Source organism: Arabidopsis thaliana, chromosome 4, assembly GCF_000001735.4.
Source record: "Arabidopsis thaliana chromosome 4, partial sequence".
Classification (NCBI taxonomy): Eukaryota; Viridiplantae; Streptophyta; class Magnoliopsida; order Brassicales; family Brassicaceae; genus Arabidopsis; species Arabidopsis thaliana.
Genome location: NC_003075.7, coordinates 11,651,692 through 11,673,991, shown reverse-complemented (window position 1 = coordinate 11,673,991; position 22,300 = coordinate 11,651,692). Strand labels below are relative to the sequence as shown.

At 36.0% G+C, this 22,300-nt stretch overlaps 6 protein-coding genes and 1 pseudogene across 9 annotated transcripts; 2 read left to right on the top strand and 5 right to left on the bottom strand.

Annotated features, from left to right (window-relative positions):
- Positions 1-243: 243 nt before the first annotated feature.
- Positions 244-1,643, bottom strand: AT4G22030 (F-box protein with a domain protein). The gene has a single exon (NM_118324.2). It carries the CDS (start codon positions 1,594-1,596, stop codon positions 340-342), a length of 1,257 nt encoding a protein of 418 aa, NP_193934.2. The 5' UTR covers positions 1,597-1,643; the 3' UTR covers positions 244-339.
- Positions 1,644-3,535: 1,892 nt separating this feature from the next.
- Positions 3,536-4,726, bottom strand: AT4G22020 (annotated as a pseudogene). Its single transcript has one exon.
- A 2,549-nt stretch (positions 4,727-7,275) lies between these two features.
- Positions 7,276-10,806, bottom strand: sks4 (SKU5 similar 4). Its single transcript, NM_118322.4, has 6 exons — positions 10,429-10,806; positions 10,207-10,316; positions 8,994-9,264; positions 8,442-8,890; positions 7,968-8,336; positions 7,276-7,820 (listed from the first exon to the last, which is right to left on the bottom strand). The coding sequence occupies exons 1-6, from the start codon at positions 10,561-10,563 to the stop codon at positions 7,529-7,531; spliced, it is 1,626 nt and encodes a 541-aa protein (NP_193932.1). The 5' UTR covers positions 10,564-10,806; the 3' UTR covers positions 7,276-7,528.
- Positions 10,807-13,072: 2,266 nt separating this feature from the next.
- Positions 13,073-14,429, top strand: AT4G22000 (tyrosine sulfotransferase-like protein). The gene is made up of 2 exons (NM_118321.4): positions 13,073-13,207; positions 13,785-14,429. The coding sequence occupies exon 2, from the start codon at positions 13,790-13,792 to the stop codon at positions 14,180-14,182; it is 393 nt and encodes a 130-aa protein (NP_567643.1). The 5' UTR covers positions 13,073-13,207; positions 13,785-13,789; the 3' UTR covers positions 14,183-14,429.
- Positions 14,430-14,824: 395 nt separating this feature from the next.
- On the top strand, positions 14,825-16,984 carry APR3 (APS reductase 3). 2 transcript variants are annotated; one of them, NM_001203866.1, is made up of 6 exons: positions 14,825-14,866; positions 14,936-15,097; positions 15,240-15,374; positions 15,461-15,596; positions 15,682-16,242; positions 16,395-16,984. In NM_001203866.1, the coding sequence occupies exons 1-6, from the start codon at positions 14,845-14,847 to the stop codon at positions 16,399-16,401; spliced, it is 1,023 nt and encodes a 340-aa protein (NP_001190795.1). In that variant the 5' UTR covers positions 14,825-14,844; the 3' UTR covers positions 16,402-16,984. The 2 variants fall into 2 exon arrangements, with proteins under 2 accessions (NP_001190795.1, NP_193930.1); NM_118320.3 differs by lacking the exon at positions 14,825-14,866 and having other exon boundaries at positions 14,887-15,097; positions 15,682-16,984.
- On the bottom strand, positions 16,958-18,430 carry APG8A (Ubiquitin-like superfamily protein). 2 transcript variants are annotated; one of them, NM_118319.4, is made up of 6 exons: positions 18,217-18,430; positions 18,043-18,096; positions 17,704-17,759; positions 17,573-17,625; positions 17,375-17,493; positions 16,958-17,286 (listed from the first exon to the last, which is right to left on the bottom strand). In NM_118319.4, the coding sequence occupies exons 2-6, from the start codon at positions 18,077-18,079 to the stop codon at positions 17,183-17,185; spliced, it is 369 nt and encodes a 122-aa protein (NP_567642.1). In that variant the 5' UTR covers positions 18,080-18,096; positions 18,217-18,430; the 3' UTR covers positions 16,958-17,182. The 2 variants fall into 2 exon arrangements, with proteins under 2 accessions (NP_567642.1, NP_001078424.1); NM_001084955.1 differs by having other exon boundaries at positions 18,043-18,379.
- A 1,099-nt stretch (positions 18,431-19,529) lies between these two features.
- AT4G21970 (senescence regulator (Protein of unknown function, DUF584)) lies at positions 19,530-20,758 on the bottom strand. The gene is made up of 2 exons (NM_118318.3): positions 20,509-20,758; positions 19,530-20,414 (listed from the first exon to the last, which is right to left on the bottom strand). Exon 2 carries the CDS (start codon positions 20,357-20,359, stop codon positions 19,886-19,888), a length of 474 nt encoding a protein of 157 aa, NP_193928.2. The 5' UTR covers positions 20,360-20,414; positions 20,509-20,758; the 3' UTR covers positions 19,530-19,885.
- Between the last annotated feature and the right edge of the window lie 1,542 nt (positions 20,759-22,300).

Below are 22,300 nucleotides of genomic sequence, written 5' to 3'. Positions count from 1 at the left end.
CATTATTATATTAGTTACACAAAAAACGTCATATGTCAATATTTCTGGAATACATCCAATTTTGAATAATAAGATAATATCAGAGCATAATGGATTATAGATTTGTTACATAACTTACATGTCTAAATATTAACCGTGTATATACAAAACTTTTGTTTTAGCTTTGTATGATCTGCACTAGGTTATCACAGGGAGAGTAAAAGCGTAATATATTAAAAGATAAGTAACCAAAACTAATTTGCATAGTTATATTCAGGTTTGTATAGAAATTCAAAAATCATCTATCATTTTCTCTATACACAAAAATAATTAATGAATATCAATTTGTATGTAGACTAATTAAAAGAGCTTGCTTGCGCATTCATCTATGGCTGATCCTTGTAACCTAGACAAGCTAGATCTTCTGGCCAGATCTCTCAATTCAGACAAGCTTCTCCCAAGTTTCAACGCTACTTTGGTCTCGAAAACTTGTCCATTCTCTCGTCTCTCTGTTTTGATCGTATCTTCCATAAGAGAGAAGAATCCGGCGGAGTTTCTATACATCTCAACCACCATCCCTACTTGACCTCCGTGCTCTAACGTGTTCACTACGGCAGCCAATGAAGCACACGTTGTTGCTACTACTCCAGCTAAACCTGAACCGTGACCTATAAAACCGGAACTTACGGCAGCAATTCCGGTCAACACTGGTCCAGAGATTGCCAAAACCCGGTTTAACTTCAAGGCCACGTTACCTAACTTCTCGTACTCCTCTGCATCTCTACTCTTAATTACCTCAACCACCTCTCTCATCTCCATCTCTAGCTCCGAGTTCCACCCGTTAGCTTCCGTTCTGGAATGAGTGGGTTCGGGTTTTGTTTCAGGCCACCAAGTCGCTGGCTTGAATTCTTGAGGGAACTTCTCGAGCATGGTGCCAACTAGAGGAAGTGGGTAAGCTTTGTCCAAACAGAGCACTCTCTTTATCGCTTCTTTCACGTCTTCTTCACTGATTCCATCTTCACTTTTCTCCCTCAGAACCATCTCGATTCTGTTTCTTAGCTGCTTGAACAGCCTCGTTGCGTTCCTCTGCTCCTCCACAAGCTGTGAAGGCTGAATCTTGTTCATCAAGGCAGCCAAACCTGTAGCAGAAGCCAGCAACACCGTAGAAGCTATACTCACCGCGGAAACGGAATCTATTCCACTGGCGTTCATAGAGGCTATTCCGGCCATCAAAGCGGCAGTGAGAGTGATCATATTGACGGAATTGAGCAAGAGAGAGTTCCAGTTATTGCGTTGCTCTCCAATGTTCTTGTGCATCTCCACTCTATCTATAACTTCTTCAAGAACCGCCATGAGCCGCGACCTTTGCAAAACCTGATCATCGCACCCTCTCTTCTTTTGCCTTTGTCTCTCTGACAACGAAAGATCAAGATCTTCAGCAAACCCATCCAACCGAAGAATCGGTTCTTCGACTCTGAAATTCCGGTTCTTGATCGGTATTTGCGGAATCGAGACATTAAATTTTGGTAACTTTGGGATTGAGATTGCGGATCTTGTTCTTGTGCAAGAAGAACAAGAAGTAGTAAGCATAAATCTTGAAGCCTGTAATGACGCCATCTGATATATATAGAGGAGACAACACCGGTTTAAATCGATCTAGTTGCTGGAGAATTTTGTTTTCTGGTTTTGTTGATTATGATTGTGTTTATTTCTGGTGTTCCTTGTTTTGTTTGTTGAACCTAAAGAGCAGAAGATCTAATGTATATATAGTTTGTGAGATGTACCGGTGAACAATAGAGGAATAGAAAATGTTTGACCAATAGGAAGAGACTCTTGACCAATGACCAGTTCGTAGTTGTTGGATTCTCCTGTGGCGATTTTGGTCAACCAATTAGAATCAGTAAAATCTCTAAATCCTCAAAAGTATAAATTATGGTTCACTTGTTGTTGCCTCCTTAGAACGAGTCTTGCTTTTAACATTGAATAGTTTGTATTCACAATCAAATTGTCTACTGAATATGTATATATAAACCTTAACAAAATTAATATAAAATCTACTAGAGTCTGTTTTATATAACAAAATTGTGGGGGCAATAACATTGTGTTTCCATCATAAGACTAACAAATCAGATCGAAGAATGAAACCTGCTGCTTCCTTTAGAGTCTTTCTGGCGCGGCAATAAACACCACAAAACATTTGTATGCAGAGTGGCTTCAGGGTAAGCCTAAATTTGAGTTCTGTGAAACAAAAACTTACCTTGTTCTCCATTGAGTAGTAACTTGCAACAGCAGAATCATATAACTTTCGGACATTAGTGAGACAGTCTTTATCGCCTAGTGGTGCAAGGTTGCTCTCTGTTTCAATGCAATCTTTGTATCGAATAAGACTAGGACGAGGAAGAGCTAAGAACCTGCAATGTTAAGGAAAAAGAGTTGTGATTTGACCTCTTGTATTGACTCAAGCTTGGTGTCACAATCTCCAGGAAACGCTTCCTCAACTCAAAACTAGAAGGAAAGAGCCTCAATAGCTGATAGCTCCACAATATATAGTCTGAAGAACATTCGACCCTGTTTCTTGAAAGACATCAACTTTCTCACTAGCATCCTCAACATTAGAGTCTTCATTTCCTTCTTTCTCATCTAACAACATAAACAGCTGTTTGTTCTCATCTTTCCATTACAACATCAACCTCGGCGGCTATCTTCATCAAGAGCACCTCTACTCGCTTTCAGCTTATGTAAAACACTGAGTTCCATTTGAAGATACTCCACCTACAAGTACATTCTCAAACCATTCAACATAAGAGCACGAGCTGCAGCAACATTCAAGTTTCAATCTAATTCCGAAGGCGAAGCATGTATATATACACACTCTAGCAACTTTAGGGTGAAACTCAATCACTTGAGCTAAAGCCTACACATCTAATTGCAGCCAAATCAATACAATCAAAACATCGTAAAATACCCAACAAGAAAGCTGATAACTTGTACCCACGCCGGAAAAATCAGAAACCGATTTCTTCTTTACCTTATAGCCACGCGCCGCCATGGAATGAAGAGAGGTCCGGCGAGAAGAATGTACAATTGGGTCTAATTTGGGTTTTAAATAAAGCCCATTTAAAGAACTTATTGGGCCATTGGTATATAGTATTGTATTAAGCATTTCATATTTCGCGGGATCGAAACGGTCGATTATGTTTTCGGTTGGTATATTCATAGACTTGTGCAGATTCATACACAAGCTAAAAACCATTTATGTAACTAATCTAATTTGGCTAACATCACAATATTTTTTAAACGACAAAACCAAATTTTCAAAACGTTATGTTATGTTGCTACTTGGTGAGTTTCTAAATTTTATTTTGTGGTTTTAGTTGCAGTAAAAAAAAAAAAATACAAAAACGTATTGTAATTTTATTCATTATGGAAAACGAATTCGTACATGATTTTATCGATAAGATTTATCAAATAGAATAACTAGATATCAAAATTTGAAACAAAATCCTTATTAAATGGAGTTGACAAATAAGATATGTATGGAGTAAGTCCCTACTCACTAGGGAGAATTTTTATCACCGGTAAGATTGGTTTGATAAGTGGTACCACCACCACTTCCTCCTCCAATGCCAATACCAAATCCAATGCCCATTCCAAAACCCACTCCCCCTCCTCCTCCATTGCCTGTTCCGGCTCCTCCTCCCATTCCATATCCTTCTCCACTTCCACTTCCGCTTCCGTTGCCTCCACCGCTACCTCCACCACCACCACCACCACCGCCACCACTACCACTACCTTTTCCCATACCAGAACCGTAACCACTACCACTTCCATAACCAGATCCATTTCCACCACCGCCTCCACCTCCACCTCCTCCACCACCACCACCTCCTCCTCCACTATTTCCAAAGCCAACTCCACCACCAAAACCACTACCATGACCATATCCTCCACCGACTTTACTACCACCGCTACCACCACCTCCTCCTCCTCCTCCTCCTCCACCTGCTGCTCCACTAACTCCACCACCAGCACCGGATCCGCTTCCATGACCTGATCCTCCATTGGCACCACCGCCTTCTCCACCACCGCCTCCTCCCCCTCCTCCTACTCCACCAGCTGCTCCTCCAACTCCAGCACCAGCACCAGCCCCACTTCCATGACCTGAACCTCCATTCGCACCACCGCCTTCTCCGCCACCACCTCCTCCACCTCCCCCAGCTCCCCCAGATGATCCACCAACTCCAGCACCAGCTCCAGCTCCAGAACCACTCCCATGACCTGATCCTCCACTTGAACCACCTCCTTCTCCGCCACCGCCACCGCCTCCTCCACCTCCTCCTACTCCACCAGTTGTTCCACCAACACCAGCACCAGCACCGGATCCACTTCCATGCCCAGAACCTCCATTTGCACTACTGCCACCACCTTCTCCGCCGCCTCTTCCTCCACCTCCTCCAACACCACCATAGCCACTCATACCAGCTCCAGCACCATATCCTTCTCCATGGCCATACCCATCACCTCCTTCACCACCACCTCCTCCACCGCCACCTCCTCCTCCGCCTCCACCGCCATATCTTTTAGCACCTTTTCCGTAGAAACTACCACAACCACGCCAACTCCGGGAAGAACAATCATCATCGTCATTGTTATTCTCCACACTATCTCCACAACTACCCCCAAGCAATGCAAAAACAATGCATGAAAGAAGAAGAAGCACGTATATAAACCTTGAATGAGTAGCCATTGAAGTACTCTTTTTGGTTTTCAAAGAACTAGAAAACTGCTTTGGTTTGATTCCTTTTCTGCTTGGTTCTGCTCTCTATTTATAGCACCAATCGAAGTGGAATATCGATTATTTTGACTAAAAAAAAAGTTATTAGTTCAATAGTCAGACCAGTGTGGTCCATACATACATGTAGACTTGAGTTTCCAAGGTACTTAGGTACGTGACCTATTATTATTAGGCGCGAAATTTTGTATTTAAAAATATTTTTTGAGAATTGAGAAAAGAGTTCTAATTTAAGTCAATGCAAAAGTTCTACAAAGTCAACTGATTGGGTAGACAACCACACTAAAAGACAAAATAAAATAAAATTTGGTAACGATAATTGTGTACGTGACAATTTGGTAATTTCAAATTATCTTTACGTTATACCATATGTTTCTATCGCTAAAAATTTGAAATTGTAGAATATTTTTGTGTTATCAATTTATCAATCGCTTATTAACGATAGAATTTTCCGGTTAATGATACCTTTGAATTAGTCATCAAAACTAGTACTAATGCTCATATACGTATATATAATTAAGAAATTGTCAACCTGGCTCGGTAAGTTATCACTAATCAAAACGTCTAATTATTATATTATTTCACGGTATTGGATCTGCCACTGTTTTCAGATAAAGCATTGAAATTTCTAGCCTCCTCCGGAAAGATAATCCCGTTGTATGATATATAACTATTTGTTTGGTATAGCCGATCGATTAGATTATTTTAGCTGTAAATATTACACATTGTAGCGTTTGAGTGGCTGCACATATTTTTTTAAGAAAGTTATAAGATAGTATGAATTTTTCAAACACGAGGAAGAAAGAAAAAAATGTTACTTTCCACATAAAGGAAACGGAAAGCAACATATCCCATGAACAAAAAAAAAAAACAAAAAAACAACACGAAACAAGAGAGTTTTGTTTAATTATGAAGACCATTACTAACTTATAGATTCGACCAAAAATATATTAGTTTAAGGTGTGTTTTTTTCAACTGTTAGTTAAAGTTTTATTAGTCTAGTTTTTGCCTTTTAGGTTGGAGACACAGTTTGGATAATAAATAGATAAGCTATAGCAACATCTTTGATTTGGTGTGATAACATATTAACATGATATGAAGATCTCTGACCTATACATTTACATTCGTATATATATCTCATAAGAAATAATTTATTCTTAGAGAAACCATGGGACAAATCACAAATGGATTTGGTGTTCGATATTTTGTAGATAGGTGTAGTTCATAACTTCGTATGTGGTCTCCTAAAGAAAATTCAAAGATACAGCTGAGTGCCAATGACTTAGCAAAATCTTATCCTCGTATATATATTTTTTTTGTTTTGACAGCATTTTATCAACTATTAGTTTTTCCTGTTCTTTTTCTTCTTCTAATCATTTCTTACTTCAATTCAACGACTAGTCATTAGTTCATGTTGATTCCATTCCTCTCGTCGTCATTCTGATTCATCAGTAAATATCATATTCTCGAGGAAAATTAACAACTCCACTTACTCATACTTATACGACCCGTTTAAAATATTTTTATTGATAGGTCGCTTGTGGAAATTGGTTTGAAACTCAAACAAATTAAATGACTCTAAAATTTGATAAGCTTCCAATTAAAAAAAAAACATGTTAGAAATATGGTGATACCAATGTTCAATAAGTATCTAAACAGTCCAGGTCAAAACCTTGACATTAATATGCTAACAATTAGTGGAAGGAACACTGCAAAACAAATTAACATTTCTAAATATATATGCACATGTAGCTTTGGATGAGTATGGTCTGTATGGAGGACATTGTACGATCTTCGAAGATACGTATAAGGATTTTGGGGTTTAGCGTTGAAGAAAGTAGTAGATGGGAGAAGTCTAGTCTTAGATTGGTACTCAATAGTTTCAGTGGAAGCAGCTTCAGAACTATGGAATAAAGTTAATACTATGTGTGAACGCACGACTAAATATGCAACATTTTGTTTTACTGCGTTTTAGATCGTCTAGCGACTTTAGCTACGTCAATTTTTCAATGCAAGTATTCTTGGTCTTACATTTTGGGGGCATTCCAAATTTTTCATTTAGTAAATGTATCTGGCTTATAATCGCGACCAATCTTGACCCCTAAAAACAAGGCGGACCAATCTTGACGACCCCTAAGAAACTGACGGTAAAATGTTATTGCTTTGTGTACTGTCAAATTTATTTTTAAAAAATTGCGAGTTTGGAATTCTAATTCAAGGTATAAAGTTTATTTGATAATTTATACGTCAAGTTTAACAACAACAAAAAAAAGATTATTTATACGTCAACATTATGATAACATATAAGATAACAAATTATTCGTTTGTAAACAGTTGAATGATAAATAAATGGTATACAACAAAATTTCCTAATTAGAAGTCCCAATTACCTTTTACTTCATTTTTCTCCATTTTTGACGAGTTTCAAGAATATTATTTATTTTTAACTAGCTAATCTCAAACTTTGCAGGTAATATAGTGAATGAAAATTATAGATCCACTGATGGCTAGTAAAACAAAATAATTTGATTATTTAAAATAAGAACACAACATTTGATTTCGTCATAAAAACTAAGTTGAAAGCTCAAGTCAAGCTCCAAATTTTTCTTGTTCCTAATTTTTGTGCCGTAGTGAATAAATCCACGAAGCTCACATCTCTTTGCCACCCTCTCGTGACAATACTAAACATTTCAAATCATTCAATCTAAAAAAACAAAGAAAAAAAAAACAGTTGAGCCGTTGCGTCCAATATCCCTTTTAGAATGGCCTAGTGTGGCGGCCTTTAGCTCGTCCGCACATAAGAGCGTTCTTTGGTGGTGGATATTCATCTCGGTACGAAGTAGAGGAAGTGTAAACTCGAAGATAGAATTGTTGCCCCAAATACTGTCTTGCCCAATTCTCCGACCTTATGTTCCACATCCCAACATTATCCAACGCTATGTAGATCGCTGTCCATGCCCTCGGATATACTTGAACGGTGGACCGTGAAACCGCGTCCCGCAGGTTGTACTTTGCTCGGCTTCCGGGAGTCCATTGTCCTCCATCCATACTGTTATCCAAGAAAATATGAAATACATCAAACATAATTCTAATATCAAAGTTCATTAATGGATCTAAACTTTATAAATTAAAATCATATAAGTAACATCATTAGTATTAGTTGAAATGATTTGTTTATAGAGAATTGTCTTCTTACCCGACGACGAAGAAAGAGTAACCGGAGACGTGCCAAGACTGGACTGAATTTTCCCAGTTTTGGAAAACAACCTCGATGAATTCTCTAAAGTTAGCGGCCATAACAGAGCTTTGAAGATACCCTCCGTTTCCACCAGAGGGACTCGTTGGGATGCTTCCGAGGTTAAAAACTCCGGGAATCTTGAAGTAATCGGCGAGCTTCAATGGTGTGTCAGGCGCAACAAACGAGGCACCGTTCACGGCGTACCTTTGCTTGCCGTTGATCCAAGGAGCTGAGTTGGCGAGTATGATCGTACGGCCTGGTTTGATCAAACCGTAATGATACGAGCCTTGCGGATTCGGTCTCGGACCACTCGCTGTAAGATTTCTCCTATATATTATCACATGAATACACAAACATCATAAAAAATCAAATCTCAACGAAAATCCCCTGTTTTTTTGGCGGTAACTTGTAAGTCAAGAAACATGTTTTTACCGGATAGTTCGAGCTTGGTAGAGTGAAGATGCGATGTCCAAAGTAGGACCATTTGGAACAGGGCCAGATACGCCTTTTCTCGAGTTACTGTAATGGAGAATCGAAGTCGTTGTAAGGACTTTCCGCGTGAACCTCGAGGAGATGACGATGTAATAGTCTTGAGGAGCTTGGTTAGCCGTCACAAGAACAGAGTAAGACTGTCCTAAATGAATGTCAAGTGAAGTGTAGATGTTTTGAACAGTGTGAGAGCCTTCTACTTCAACGAGCTTCATCGTGTGTCCTTGGATTCTGAAGTTTAATGAAGTCGCGACCCCAACGTTTGATATTCTGAATCTATAGGTCTTACCGGGTTGAACGGTGAAGGTATTGCCTCCCCAGCCGCGACCATTGATGAGAACTCCATCAGGATTCGGTAGATTCCTTCCGGCTTCTAGTAGACGTCTCAAAACCTTAAAATAACAAAACAATGAGATTTTGCCAAAACCCCAAAACTTTCGTTCCTTTTCTTGCAGTTCAAGTCAGTGGCATTAGGGCAATAAGGAGTGTACTTACATAGTGATTGGTTTTGTACCAATCTCCGGCGAGAAGCCAGAAATCACCGTCAGGGGGAGAGAACGGGACAGGGATGCGAGGACGACTCCAGACACGGATGGCTCCAAATGCACCAGCGGCTTTGTGGAAGGCAAGAGAAGGGAAATAGTAGAAGCTACCAATTTGATCTTTGACTTGAATTACATAAGTGAAGTTTTTGCCTGGTGGAATCGGACATGTTGTCCCTACGACTCCATCTTGCCATGAGTTCTTCCTCTGTTGCACTCCGTTCCTAAGAAGAAAAAGTCTTTAAAGATTAGGGGTATGTTTGATCGAATTAAGAGTATGGGGTTAACTACGGATATTCAAATAGATCCGGGACGTAAAAGTTAATTTGAATGACTGCCTTTTGTTTCCCACTGACACTTAAAGCTCACATGTGTCATCGCATGTGACTAGTTTGGATGGATCAAGTGGAATATTTTAATTTTCTTATGGCATATCTATATTATGATATTATGTATTGTATGTTTGACAGCCAATCATGTCGGGTGTAAGAAAAAGCTTTTATGGCTCTCAATGAGAAAAAGAAATTGACATTCTCAAATGAAATAAAACAAGAAAATTATTTTTCATTTTTTTGTAACAAAATCTATTTTACTTGAAACACTAGAATGCTAGATTTTCTGATTTTAAGTCCCAAATGACAAAATAAAAGTTACTTAATCCCTACAGAGTAAAAACTATTTTTGTTCGTTTGAGTTGAGACCTTTTCATTGTTATAAGTTTACTATACTTTTTATTAGCTAACTACAAACAAAATAAAATTGTTGTTAATTAATGAAGTACTTTAGTTGCTTTAAATCTTCTATTAAACAAGCAAATATTACGTTTTGAATAGCATTACAATCAACGAGAAAAGTTAACGATCTCAATTTTTGTTTTATTCATGAAAAAGTATTGTTCTTTGGAAGAGATGTATCATTTCTTTCTCTTGTAGACTAATACATAAATATGCAAGTATTGATAATGTGTGAGATGAGATTTACTCAAAGCACATTTGTCCGAAAGCTGCATTCTTTTGGACAACAAAAAACAAAAACAAAATTCACAAAAATTAAAAGTTAAGATCTTATCCTAATCTTCAATCTTTATTGCTTTCTATCCAAGAATATTCAACTTCTCGGCAACACATAATACGGCAAAAAAAGTAAAGATATGTGAAAGAACTTACCAAGAAATGAGAAAAGGCTCTTTCAAGTAATTGAAAACACTGATAATGATATTATCATTTGTGATTGCGTCAATGTGAGGTCCAGGAAACTGCCCATTTATCAATATTCCCTGCAGTACTCAAAACCCAACCCAAGATAATGTTATCACAAGATTTCTCGAGAGAACAAACAGAGAAAATGTGACAAACCTAGAAAGAAAGAAGAAGAAACAGTTGAAATACCTGTTGTTTAACACCAAGGGGATAAATGTCGCCATAAGTAATTTTCCAGGTGAAGAATCTATAAGGGTTATCTCCAAGCACACCATTGATTAAAACCAGAAGAAGAACTATAGAGACTTTGCAAGAACCTCTCATTTTTTAAACTCTCTTCTCTGGTTTTCTTTTTTTTGGGGTTTGGATTATTGATTTGAGTATGAGACTGAGGAGAGGTGTAGATCCATATACAGAGGATTTTGGAATGGAGAATCTATTAATGATGCCCTCTTAAATATTAGTGGCAGTGGCACCGACGTAATTAATATGTTTTTTTTTTTGTATTGAAGAAATAATTTTAAGAAAATACGTAAATGTAGTAACATATATCCTCGAATGTTATCAAAATCATCAAATTTATTTGGTTATATTATTTTCAAGTAATTTACACTTATAAACTTTTGGTTGAATTTCGAGCTTGATTTGCATTATTAACAATATGTTTTAACTAAAACTGAAGAGACTTTTTCCTAAAGTCAACGTCATTTTTAAATCCTTTCACACTTTAGAATATTGTTTGGGAAATTTCGTTTACATGTACCAAATTTTTTTTCAAATATTCAAGTAAACATAATGATATTTTTATTTATCCTAACGAAATACATTTTTCTTATTAGCTCTAGCTATTAGATTGAGCAAGCTAGTATTTAGTTATTTACCGATTCGGTGTAACACCTTGGATTGCAAACTATGTCATAATAGTTGGTTATATACAATAGCAAAACAAATATTAAATTTATCATAAGATTCTCTGTCTTTTTACTCTTTTTAGATCTCACTCATCAAAAAGTTTACAATTAATTTTATTTAAAGATGTTTGGGCCTTCTTTGGGTCAAGAGTACATCGACCATTGCTCCGTATTGTCCGCAAGTGAAGGTGTTTTGAAACGCGGCGTGTGAGCTGTCAGGAGGTAAGAATCACATGCTTCTGTTAAATCTTGAATTGAATAGTTGGACCGCCGGATTAAATATTGAGCTGAAGTCAATGCTATTGGACGGTGGAGATCACAGATCGGAGTTATGAAGGTGAGGGTGTACCGTGGAAATGAAGCGGATGATACGAGTTTCTGCGTTTTCACGTGCTTGAGTACCATTCTGCACCATTAGCAAAGATTGAAGAAAAAGACAAACAAGAAAAAGTCTGTTATTTGAAGTGTGATATTATATATCATAATGGAAATAACCAAAACTCATGTATGTGTGAATGTATAATGTGTCATGTTTTGTAATCATAGGTACATTCGACAAAAGCAAGTCTGGTTATGTCATCAATGAGTTCCGATAATTTCGGTAGAAGGAAGTCAGTCCTTTGAAAAGTTTGTGATTTATGGGTTTTAAGCTTAATTAGTTGTAATGGTGATTATTGGTTTTTTCTTTAAGAATATGACACCAACCGAAACATTTTGTTAAAAAATAATTATAATAATACTAACAATTTTTGAAATTATTTTAGTTTCTTTTTTTCACAACTCATGAATGAACATTTATCCAACATTTTGGACTAACTAGGAATATTATTGTATATTCGTTACGTGTAGGAAAGTTCCTCATTCCTCAATGAATATTAATAATATACATATTGCCATGCACCGCTTTAGTTATTACGACGGAATCGACGGGATCTTCGTTACTAAATGCAATTTTAGATCTCAATCAATGCTATCTACTTACGTGTTTCTTTTCCAACATCATCATTCTAACATGATTTGATGAATCCGTCATATGACACCAAAAACACATGTAATGATCATCAACTGCTTAATTTCTAAGGATGTTAGCGTTTGTTTGGGTGAGTTGGCAACTTTTCCTATGGATAAATCGTGATTTGTCGGAATAAAAAAGTGGCAAAACATGTAAAAGTTATTCTAGAATTTGCTATTTGGGGGGCTTAGCACTTAGCAATGTAGTAGTAATGTATAAGAATGAACGAAACATTCTTTGGAATGGGCCAATTGATTACCTAATATATAAGGCCACAATTCACAAAGAGGCCATGAAGGCCAGTAATACTCTTTTTTTGTCTCTCTCCACCTATTCCTAATAATGTATCCTTTGGTTCTGTAGTAGCCCAAATGCAATACAAACTTACTTATGGATGAAATAAGTTATCAGATTTACAGTGATTTACTGTATTAGTGATCTATTAAAAATTAACCATTTATCGTGACCCGTCTAGAAAAAAGAAAGTTGGTTATTTTTCAATTTCGTTTAAGATAATACTTTAGACTATGCAATCACAATACTATATACACAATGGACGGTCCTATTTGTAATTAAGCTTATTAATTTATATATATTTACATTTTTTCAAAAACTCAAATATGTAATTTAATGATTTTACGCTATATCTAGCATAGTATATATAAGTTATTTCAGTAAAAGTTTAAGGCGTGGTAAATACATTGCATTTGTATATTAAAAAATCAAAATCAAAATTAAGCAAAAAAAATTTTGAAGATGGAATTGTATAAATTAAATATAAATACTACACTAGTTTAGAATTGTATAGTGAGAATGTGAGAGTAACCTGTACTATTTATACTTTTTTTGTCTTCTGAATTTTATTTGGAAATATACATGATTTTTAAAATATTTATACTAAGTAATTACAAATAATTTGGGTGAGAAAACAAAAAAGAAATAGGAAAAGGGTTTACTAACGCCAAAAAACCCAACCCTTGTCTGCGTTCTTCATCAGCGCCGCGTTCTCAAAGTTGCTCTCACAGTCTCCGATCTCCAATTTTATGTAAGTTCTTTCTCTCATTCCGATTCCAAGTTTCGTATCGATCTCTAAGTAGATTCGTATTAAGCTATAAGAGATTGATGAACCTAGTTGCTCCCGTACTCGAGAGGCTTAGATTTGGAATCGAAATCGATTGTGATGATGTTTAGTTAACGAAACCCAGTCACTAAATCCTTGCGTTGAGCTTATCAAACCCTAATTTTAGAGGATTTAGATCCATTTGCATCACATTTCTGCGTAGTAAATCAAGAATTAGTCTCCAAAGACTCTTCTTTTAACAACATTTCAACCAATCTGCGTTTGATTTGTAAGAAATGTTGTGTCAAGTTCACTCTCACTATGATCTCTCTTTGGATTCAAAGTTTGTATCTTTTTGCTTCTATGCATCACCAAATCTCTCTTTGGATTCAAAGTTTGTATCTTTTTGCTTCTATGCATCACTATCATATAATACCTTCCTTCAATTGATCTCCTCTGCTTTTAGCTAGCAAGTTTATAGGTTTCTTAACTTATTGTGAGCTAATTGGATTACAATGAGATATTATCATCTTTAAAGAATTGTGGTTTTGGGCATATGCAGAAGTTATGGCTGGAAAAGCTGCAGAAGCTGTGGCAAAGACAGTGACAGGGTTTCAACATCCATGGAGGGCGAAACTCGATAAGTACAGAACCGAGTTGACGAAAGGTGTGTGGGGTTATTGGGAGATGGGAGCATGGAAACCGTTAGGGATAAGTGCACGAAGGAGGGCTATGCTGAGGAAAGAAGTGTTGACTAATGGAGAAGATTGGCCTTATGATCCAGAGAGGAAAGCTATGAGGACAAAGAGGAAAGGGCATAAATGTGATAGAATTTCAGCTGAGAAAAGAGAGAACACTGCGAAGCTTATGTTGAAGATGCCTCAGATGTTGCTTGATTATAAGAAGAGAAGGTGGGAAAAGAAGATGAAGGAAGAAGAGAAAGCTAAAGAAGACAAGTAATTGATTTGTTGAGATCATGATTACTATAGACTTGGTTGATGAATAAGAATAATTTAGTTTGTTGATCTTATGAAATCTTGGAAGGTTTAAGATCACAAGTTTGCTTCTGATATACTTTTGTATGATGTTTTTTTATGTTTGTTTTTAACAGAACCCAAAAGTGTTTGTGGTTAGGATCGGAATTTGTTTTTCAACCAAGACTAATTTTGACTGTAAAATATGGTTTATGAAATATCGGTTCGTGCAATTTCTAGAAGAAATGAAGAGATCGATAGGTTTTGTAGATAAATTGATAAGTTAAACTAAATGATAGAATCGTAACAAACGAAAAATAATCTCAGTGAAAGAAAATCTCAACTGTTTTTATTTAGTTAATTCTATAAATATGATCGTTTTTTCGGATTTTTAAGGAAAGAATACACGAGAAAGTATTTATCTAAAATTAATAATCAAACATATCACCATGTTTATATTTTACAAATTAGATTAATTTATTATTAGATTATTTTTGTTAGCTCTAAAATAAAATTAAGCGTGTAAAATGTTTTTGAGATAAGTGTATGTTACATTAATAGAAAAAAAAAGAATTCTTGGACCAAAGTTGACTAGTTTTCTCTGCCACACGACCAAAGTGACGCAAGCAATGATATATAGAAAAGCAAATGCCGCCACCTAAAAAAAGACGTCTAGGTTCAATGAACCTAAATTTCAGCTGCTTCTTTTATAATCCCATTTCTCTCAACAAATCTTAAGAGAACACAAAATTAGAAAAAACACAACACAAAAATAAAAAAAACTTAAGAACATTGTTTCGAGAGATTTGGTTTGGAGTGAAAATGGCACTAGCAATCAACGTTTCTTCATCTTCTTCTTCTGCGATCTCAAGCTCTAGCTTCCCTTCTTCAGATCTCAAAGGTAATTTATTTCATTTTCAATACCAAATTCGTGGAGAATCTTAGAAATGCCTTGATTGGTCATTGTGTTTTGGTTTTAAATTCGTTCAAATTCGATCAATGTCGAATCTTATTCAATTTGTTTGTTTGATTCTTCAATACAGTAACAAAAATCGGATCATTGAGGTTATTGAATCGTACCAATGTCTCTGCGGCTTCTCTGAGTTTGTCCGGGAAGAGATCCTCCGTGAAAGCTCTTAATGTGCAATCAATTACAAAGGAATCCATTGTTGCTTCTGGTAAGTTCTGGTTTGATTTTTCAATTGATCATTGGTTAATTTGATTAAGGTTTATGCTAATGATCTTGTGCTTCATTACAAAACAGAGGTTACAGAGAAGCTAGATGTGGTGGAAGTTGAAGACTTTGAGGAACTAGCAAAGAGATTAGAGAATGCTTCTCCTCTTGAGATCATGGATAAAGCTCTTGAGAAGTTTGGGAATGACATTGCTATTGCCTTTAGGTAATGAATTGAATCATGAGAATACAATAAAGGAATGTTTTTGTTTTCCTTTAGTTTGCTGATTTGTTGTTTTGTTTGGTTTCAGTGGAGCTGAAGATGTTGCTCTGATTGAGTATGCTCATTTAACTGGAAGACCTTATAGGGTATTCAGTTTGGATACAGGGAGATTGAATCCAGAAACATATAGACTCTTCGATACCGTGGAGAAACATTACGGTATTCGGATTGAGTATATGTTTCCTGATGCTGTTGAGGTTCAAGCTTTAGTTAGGAACAAGGGTTTGTTCTCTTTCTATGAAGATGGTCACCAGGAGTGTTGCCGTATTAGAAAGGTGAGACCTTTGAGGCGTGCGTTGAAGGGTTTACGTGCTTGGATCACTGGTCAGAGGAAAGATCAATCACCCGGGACAAGATCGGAGATTCCTGTTGTTCAGGTTGATCCAGTGTTTGAAGGATTAGATGGTGGAGTTGGTAGTTTGGTGAAGTGGAATCCGGTTGCTAATGTTGAAGGGAATGATGTTTGGAATTTCTTGAGGACGATGGATGTTCCTGTCAACACGCTTCACGCTGCGGGTTATGTTTCAATCGGATGTGAGCCATGCACGAGAGCGGTTTTGCCGGGTCAGCATGAGAGAGAAGGGAGATGGTGGTGGGAAGATGCTAAGGCTAAAGAGTGTGGCCTTCACAAAGGGAATATCAAGGAGAATACCAATGGAAACGCAACCGCTAATGTCAACGGGACAGCCTCAGTCGCGGATATCTTCAATAGCGAGAATGTTGTGAACTTGAGCAGGCAAGGGATTGAGAATTTGATGAAGTTAGAGAACCGGAAAGAGGCTTGGATCGTTGTGCTTTATGCACCGTGGTGCCCGTTTTGTCAGGCAATGGAAGCTTCATTCGATGAATTGGCGGATAAGCTGGGAGGAAGTGGTGTGAAGGTTGCTAAGTTTAGAGCTGATGGTGACCAGAAGGACTTTGCCAAAAAGGAGTTGCAGCTTGGAAGCTTTCCAACAATACTTGTGTTCCCAAAGAACTCTTCAAGACCAATCAAGTATCCATCAGAGAAGAGAGATGTTGATTCTTTGACATCTTTCTTGAATCTTGTTCGGTAAATCCGCAATAAAATCCGCCGACTCTACGATGACGAAGAGATCAATAATAGACCATCCAGTCTCGTTCCAGATTGCTAGAACAGATGAAGAAGGTGAAGATGAGAATCTCTATTTGGAGCTTTAGCCTTTTGTATAGCTGTGGTTAAAAATAATTACGCCAAGGTTTTGCCTTTTGTGAGTTTATTTTTACCAATTTTCAGTGTATTACTCCTTTTTTGCCTTTGTGATGGATATGAACAAGTTTGATATGAAAGTGACTCATTACTCATTAGCCCCAAAATCAATGTTATTTAAGTAAAAGCAAAAGAGGAAAGTAAGAAAAGGAGAAGTTTCTGACGATTAATAAACCCAAAGGGAAAGATATCCAAACATCCAAAGCAAAGTTAAAAGCCAGAGAAAAGAAGGAAGCAATGTACATCTTTATCTTCCTGATTTATGTATGTACATCAAAGTCATCCAAAGATCGATTTTTATTCAAGCAACGGTAAGAGATCCAAAAGTGTTCTCTCCACTGTAAGTCATGTAGAGGAACCCATCCTCATCTTTGTGTTCTTCATAGATCGCAGACATCAATGCAGCTGTTAAGAAACAAAAGTGAAACCAAAGTTAGTGGTAAAGAAAGAAACTTTGATCCTGAATGGTGTTAAAGAGTTTAAGAACTCTTACCAGTTGGAGGCAATGTGTTCTTAACAAAGACAAAAATAGCTTTCTCAGCTCCAAGCTTGATTCTTTTACGAACCACGTATACAAATTGTCCCACTGTTAGATCAGCTGGTACAAGATACCTAAAAGAAAGTGGAAGAAACATAAGTTATCAAGATTATGATATAGAAAAAGAGTAAATAAAGCAAACCCATTACTCACTTCTTCTTGTCAATGTCAGGAACATCACTTTGTCCAGCCTTCTCCACAATCACCTACATACAATCCAAGATTCTAAATTAGACTAAATTTAGTGAAAAGAAGTTAATCAACTCATGAATTTGTAAGCTTACGGGAATTCTGTCAGGGTACTTCTCTCTGATTCGAGAAGATTCACTCATCCTTGCCTCTGATTAACAAAACATAACCACAAGATTAATGACAAGTACATCATTAAACAGAGATATCTATAAAATCTCACAGCTTGGCTTAGAAACAAAAACAGAGAAACGAACAACAAAGGAAGAATCAAAAGCGTATGCAGAGATTAAATCTGATCCCAAAACCAATCAAAATTGAGTTCCAAAATCAAAACCATACACGATCTAAAGCAAGTTTTAACAGAATTCAGAAACTCAACAAAAAATCAAGTAATTGAAAATTCGATGAGAAAGGGATTTGAAGAAACAAACCGAGAGGGTTAGAGATCTTGAAGGAACTCTTAGCCATTGCGATTCGATTAGTCTCTGCGAATTTCAAGCAAGCAAAGATCATAATTAATAAACTCGATCGTCTGCTAGATCGGGGGAGAAACAAACCCAGAAAACCCTAAAAGATCTCGAATTTATTGGTGAGAAGAAACATACCCGAAGAAGAAACTGAATCCGATTTGTTGGAAATTAGGGTTCGTTGAGAAGAAATTGAGTTTGATTGAAACTGGAGAAGAAGAATCGAGAGAGAGAAGTCAATGTCAAGAGAAAGGGATTATAAAAGAAATTAATAATGGAATTTAGTTAGGGTTTTCCTAATGGTTGCCTACACGGAACTGTTTCTGGAATAAGTAAACCACTTGGAATTCGTTTATTATTATTTGTTGATTGGATTACAAGAAATCTCTTACACTTGTCTTACGTCACCACCATCTGTTTATTTCTTCACACATTTTTGTGTCGTTTTGGGCTAATTGGGCCTTTATATAGGCTTTGGTTAGCAAAAGTTTACAAAGTAACAAAAAAATTTTTTTTTTTTTTTTGTCATCAGGTGTTATTTATGACTCAAACGAGCCAATTTTGAAGAAAATTATTTACAAAAATGATATGTAGCGGTTCCGCACGAATTTTTCGTGCCAAATAATCCGCTTTGACAAAGTAACAAATTTGTTGTCGTTGTATTTTTATATAAAATTGAATTGCATTTTTGTGGCACCTCTGTACAAGATTTTTTTTTAGTTGAAACTGTAATTTTACTACAATTTTTTATTTCGAAAAAGTAAATTGTAAAAAGAAAGAATGATTATCATGAACCGTTGCTAGGGCCAAGGAAAGATGAGTAAATTTCGTTTATAGTGTGATTGGTACTATTTATATATTGAGTAGATCCAAACAAAATAAAAAATCCAACCGAACTTGACATTTTTTTTGTTTGTCGGCAATTCAAATTTAGTACGGGTGAGATAGTACCGACGTGAATAAAACTGAAAATTATCGAAACAAGTATTTTTATTTATACAACTTCATTCTTGAAAATATATCTTACCATAGTAAATTAACTAATATATTTATTATGTATATCTTGAAATGGATATTTAGCAACGAAACGAATTAATCCAAATTCAAATACAACTTTTTCAGTTGCAGATTGGTTCAAGAATACACGAAGTAAAAAATTAAATCAACACACCGAAATAGATAACAGATACATATACCCCATTCCCCTAGTAACACCATGTCTAGTTGCTATATAACATTGAAAAGTGAAAGGTAGTGAGCAATATGGAACGAGCCCCTTAACCTTGTGTCGGACCAAAAATGTTAACATTATTCGCTACATTTTTCTCTCTTGGTCGAGGCCAAAATGGTGAAGAGATCGAGAGTGCTTTCAAATTTCTCACATTCAAAGGTTCCAAAGTATATGCCATTTTGTTTTGCTAAACTATAATTTAAGCTCACTAAGCACTGCTAAAGAGTTAAAAGACCATTGAGAACTACAAACATAACATGAGAAAAATGGTATGGGCCCATGCATGGGATTGACAAGTCATCCTCATCGTCATCATACTTATCTAAAAAAATCCAAAAACCTAACAACAACAACAACAACAACAACAAAAAAAAAAAAAGAGAACTCAACCATATTGGTAGTGTCATGATTCCCTACATGGTGATAACGACAATAACATTGATATTTAATAAAAATCATGTGGATACCATAAGGTTTTAGGTTTTTTTTTCATGATAATGATATGGTATGGTGCTAAAAAGGGTTTTGTGTGAATGTGATATTGATCATCCAGCCATGCTCCATGCCATGCCAAAACTATGGTGGTGATGTTGTTGATGAAGATGTGATATTCGATTCCAAGAAACCAGTTCTTGTTAAGACAGCGTTTCTTGTTTTGCTGAGATCTCTTCCTTTGAGCGTTCTTCCGATTCCTTCGCACATAGAGAATGATGAGATCTGCGTTCTTGCAAGTCTTTTTGCTACTAACTCATGTGGAGGAACCATTGAGCCTTCATCATCATCGTCAATGGCCCATGAATGCAAGTGGCTGCTTGTGTTCTTCTTTGAATACCCATAAACCTTGGACCAGTCAGGAATATTCATTGGAGCAGATGACTGTTTTGCCCCTCCAGAGACCTCGTTGCCTTTAGGAATGTACCTCGCAGAAGATGAGGAAGAGGCTGAGAAGAGATTGTTACTTTTGGACATTTTCATTTCAGGACCTTGAGTTTCACTTTCTCTCAAAACTGACCACACTTCTTCTTCTTGAAACTCTTCTCCCCCTTCCATTGCCTCTCAACAAAACCCTTTAAATGTGTGCTTCAACTGAATGATCTTCTTCCTCCTGAATCCATGAAATTATTATTCCATCATTTTATCTAAAACCCAATAAAGAGAAGAGACAGAGTGATGGGAGAGAAAAGAGAGAATTAAATTACCTGAGAGACGCAGAGGAAGATTCAGTGAAAATGTGATATTGTATAAAAATGTGAACCATAAACAACATTAAACAATCTCTCTTTGCTGGCAAATGAGAGACAGAGAGGTCATTGATTGCTTCAAAGGAATCAAAAGCCTCCACAATAGGCAGAGGTTTCAGAAACCTCCAAAACTGTAATAATTTCGTACTTTTTTTTGGGGTGCCATAACTATGAATTAAATTTTGTGAAAAATAAATAATAATTAAAAGGGTTAGATAGAGGAGTGGTAGCCTTTGGTACTATTTCTACTAAGACCTGCCAAAATTATTGATAGAGTCTGATTCATGCTAGAAGACAAAAAACTATGTACTATATGAAAAGACTTGCTTTATCTTAAATTATGCTTTTGCCTAAGCCATTTTCAAATTACACTTTCTAATCTTTTTTGGCTATAGTTATAGATATTGTTAAAGTTTGAAGAGGACAATGTTAATTTACTCGAAAAGGCTTGTGATATTATTGTCCTTCATAAGAAATTACGAATCTTGCTTGATCAAATTTTTTTTTTTTTTTGAAAACCAACGATATATATATATATATATATATAATATGTAGTTATAGGGTTTTTCTTTTTCTATTGCTATATGAATAATTATTGATCTTCTGCGAGAATAAGTATAGTAATAAATATGTATTTATCACGCAAAAAAAATCTGAATCCAGTGTCCGTACACACATAAATACATGAGACTTTGTGGTGGGGTAAGAATCAAATCGATTTTGTAATTTGTTAGGCTATATATCCAATCCAACGTTTCATGGGTCTCGTCGCAAGGGTCCAGGGACGTTATTCCAAAGCACGATGCATTAAGATCTGTAACATTTATACAAGACCTCTAATTTTCAGATTTTCTTATTTGACCCCTCGAAGTTTATAAAATACAAATACATACATACCCTGAAATGTAAAGAATTAATTGTTGTAATAATTGTAAAGAGCCTCAAAATTGTCAGTCCAGCTTAGAAAAAAAGATCTTAATTATTATCTTGTTTAATTATTAAAAAACCTACACAGCTTCTTCAACATGCTGAAAGTACAACAATTGTTGGAACAAGAACGATGTCTATAAGCGGAATGGAATTAATCGTTCGATATATGACCAAGGGGTGACTTTTGCAGTATGATATTGATATCTTTAAAAATCAGTTGAAAATGAGAGGATCAAAGTGCATAAGATGTTGGGATAAGAGATGATATGGTGTAAGATAGGCGGATTAAATATAAATTAGATATTTACAAAAGATTCAATCATAAAAATTGGAGATGGAGAGATGTTTTGGAAACGATTTTTTTTTTTTTTTTTGTAACTCGTTAAAGATAGGAAGGTACATTTCATAGCTATGGGTACGAGGAAAGTATGTGTTAGGGGTAACTGAAATATAAAAAGAGCCTATGAAAAAAAAAAAATATAGATACAAAGAAAATGATTTTATAGTTTGGTCTCTTTAAGCGAACAAGCTAACCAAGTTCATTAATTATAACACAGGTATAGTGTACTACTGTGGAGTTGGTTGTAACTTCTAAGACTTTATGTAGTTAAAACTTAAAAGTAAGTCAGTGTGGAACTAAGCATTGTCTTAGTGTTGAGTCATTATGATTGTCTTAGTGTTGAGTTATTATGATTGAGTGTAGTCTGTCAAATGCCTTAATATTTTAATACAAATATTTGAGACATGAGGTTGCCAAATCCCAAATGTTATGGACTTTGTGTGCGTTAATCGCTATATATCTTTATTTCGAAAGATATAT

Coding starts and splice junctions, on each gene's coding strand:
- AT4G22030 (NM_118324.2), bottom strand. CDS start 1,596: ATGGCGTCATTACAGGCTTCAAGATTTATGCTTACTACTTCTTGTTCT.
- sks4 (NM_118322.4), bottom strand. CDS start 10,563: ATGAGAGGTTCTTGCAAAGTCTCTATAGTTCTTCTTCTGGTTTTAATC. Junction 10,317..10,428: donor CCCTTGGTGTTAAACAACAG/GTATTTCAACTG, acceptor TGAGTACTGCAG/GGAATATTGATAAATGGGCA. Junction 9,265..10,206: donor GAGCCTTTTCTCATTTCTTG/GTAAGTTCTTTC, acceptor TTTTCTTCTTAG/GAACGGAGTGCAACAGAGGA.
- AT4G22000 (NM_118321.4), top strand. CDS start 13,790: ATGGCTGGAAAAGCTGCAGAAGCTGTGGCAAAGACAGTGACAGGGTTT.
- APR3 (NM_118320.3), top strand. CDS start 15,019: ATGGCACTAGCAATCAACGTTTCTTCATCTTCTTCTTCTGCGATCTCA. Junction 15,098..15,239: donor CCCTTCTTCAGATCTCAAAG/GTAATTTATTTC, acceptor TCTTCAATACAG/TAACAAAAATCGGATCATTG. Junction 15,597..15,681: donor GACATTGCTATTGCCTTTAG/GTAATGAATTGA, acceptor GTTTGGTTTCAG/TGGAGCTGAAGATGTTGCTC.
- APG8A (NM_001084955.1), bottom strand. CDS start 18,124: ATGATCTTTGCTTGCTTGAAATTCGCAGAGACTAATCGAATCGCAATG. Junction 17,626..17,703: donor AGTACCCTGACAGAATTCCC/GTAAGCTTACAA, acceptor GATTGTATGTAG/GTGATTGTGGAGAAGGCTGG. Junction 17,287..17,374: donor GAACACATTGCCTCCAACTG/GTAAGAGTTCTT, acceptor GTTTCTTAACAG/CTGCATTGATGTCTGCGATC.
- AT4G21970 (NM_118318.3), bottom strand. CDS start 20,359: ATGGAAGGGGGAGAAGAGTTTCAAGAAGAAGAAGTGTGGTCAGTTTTG.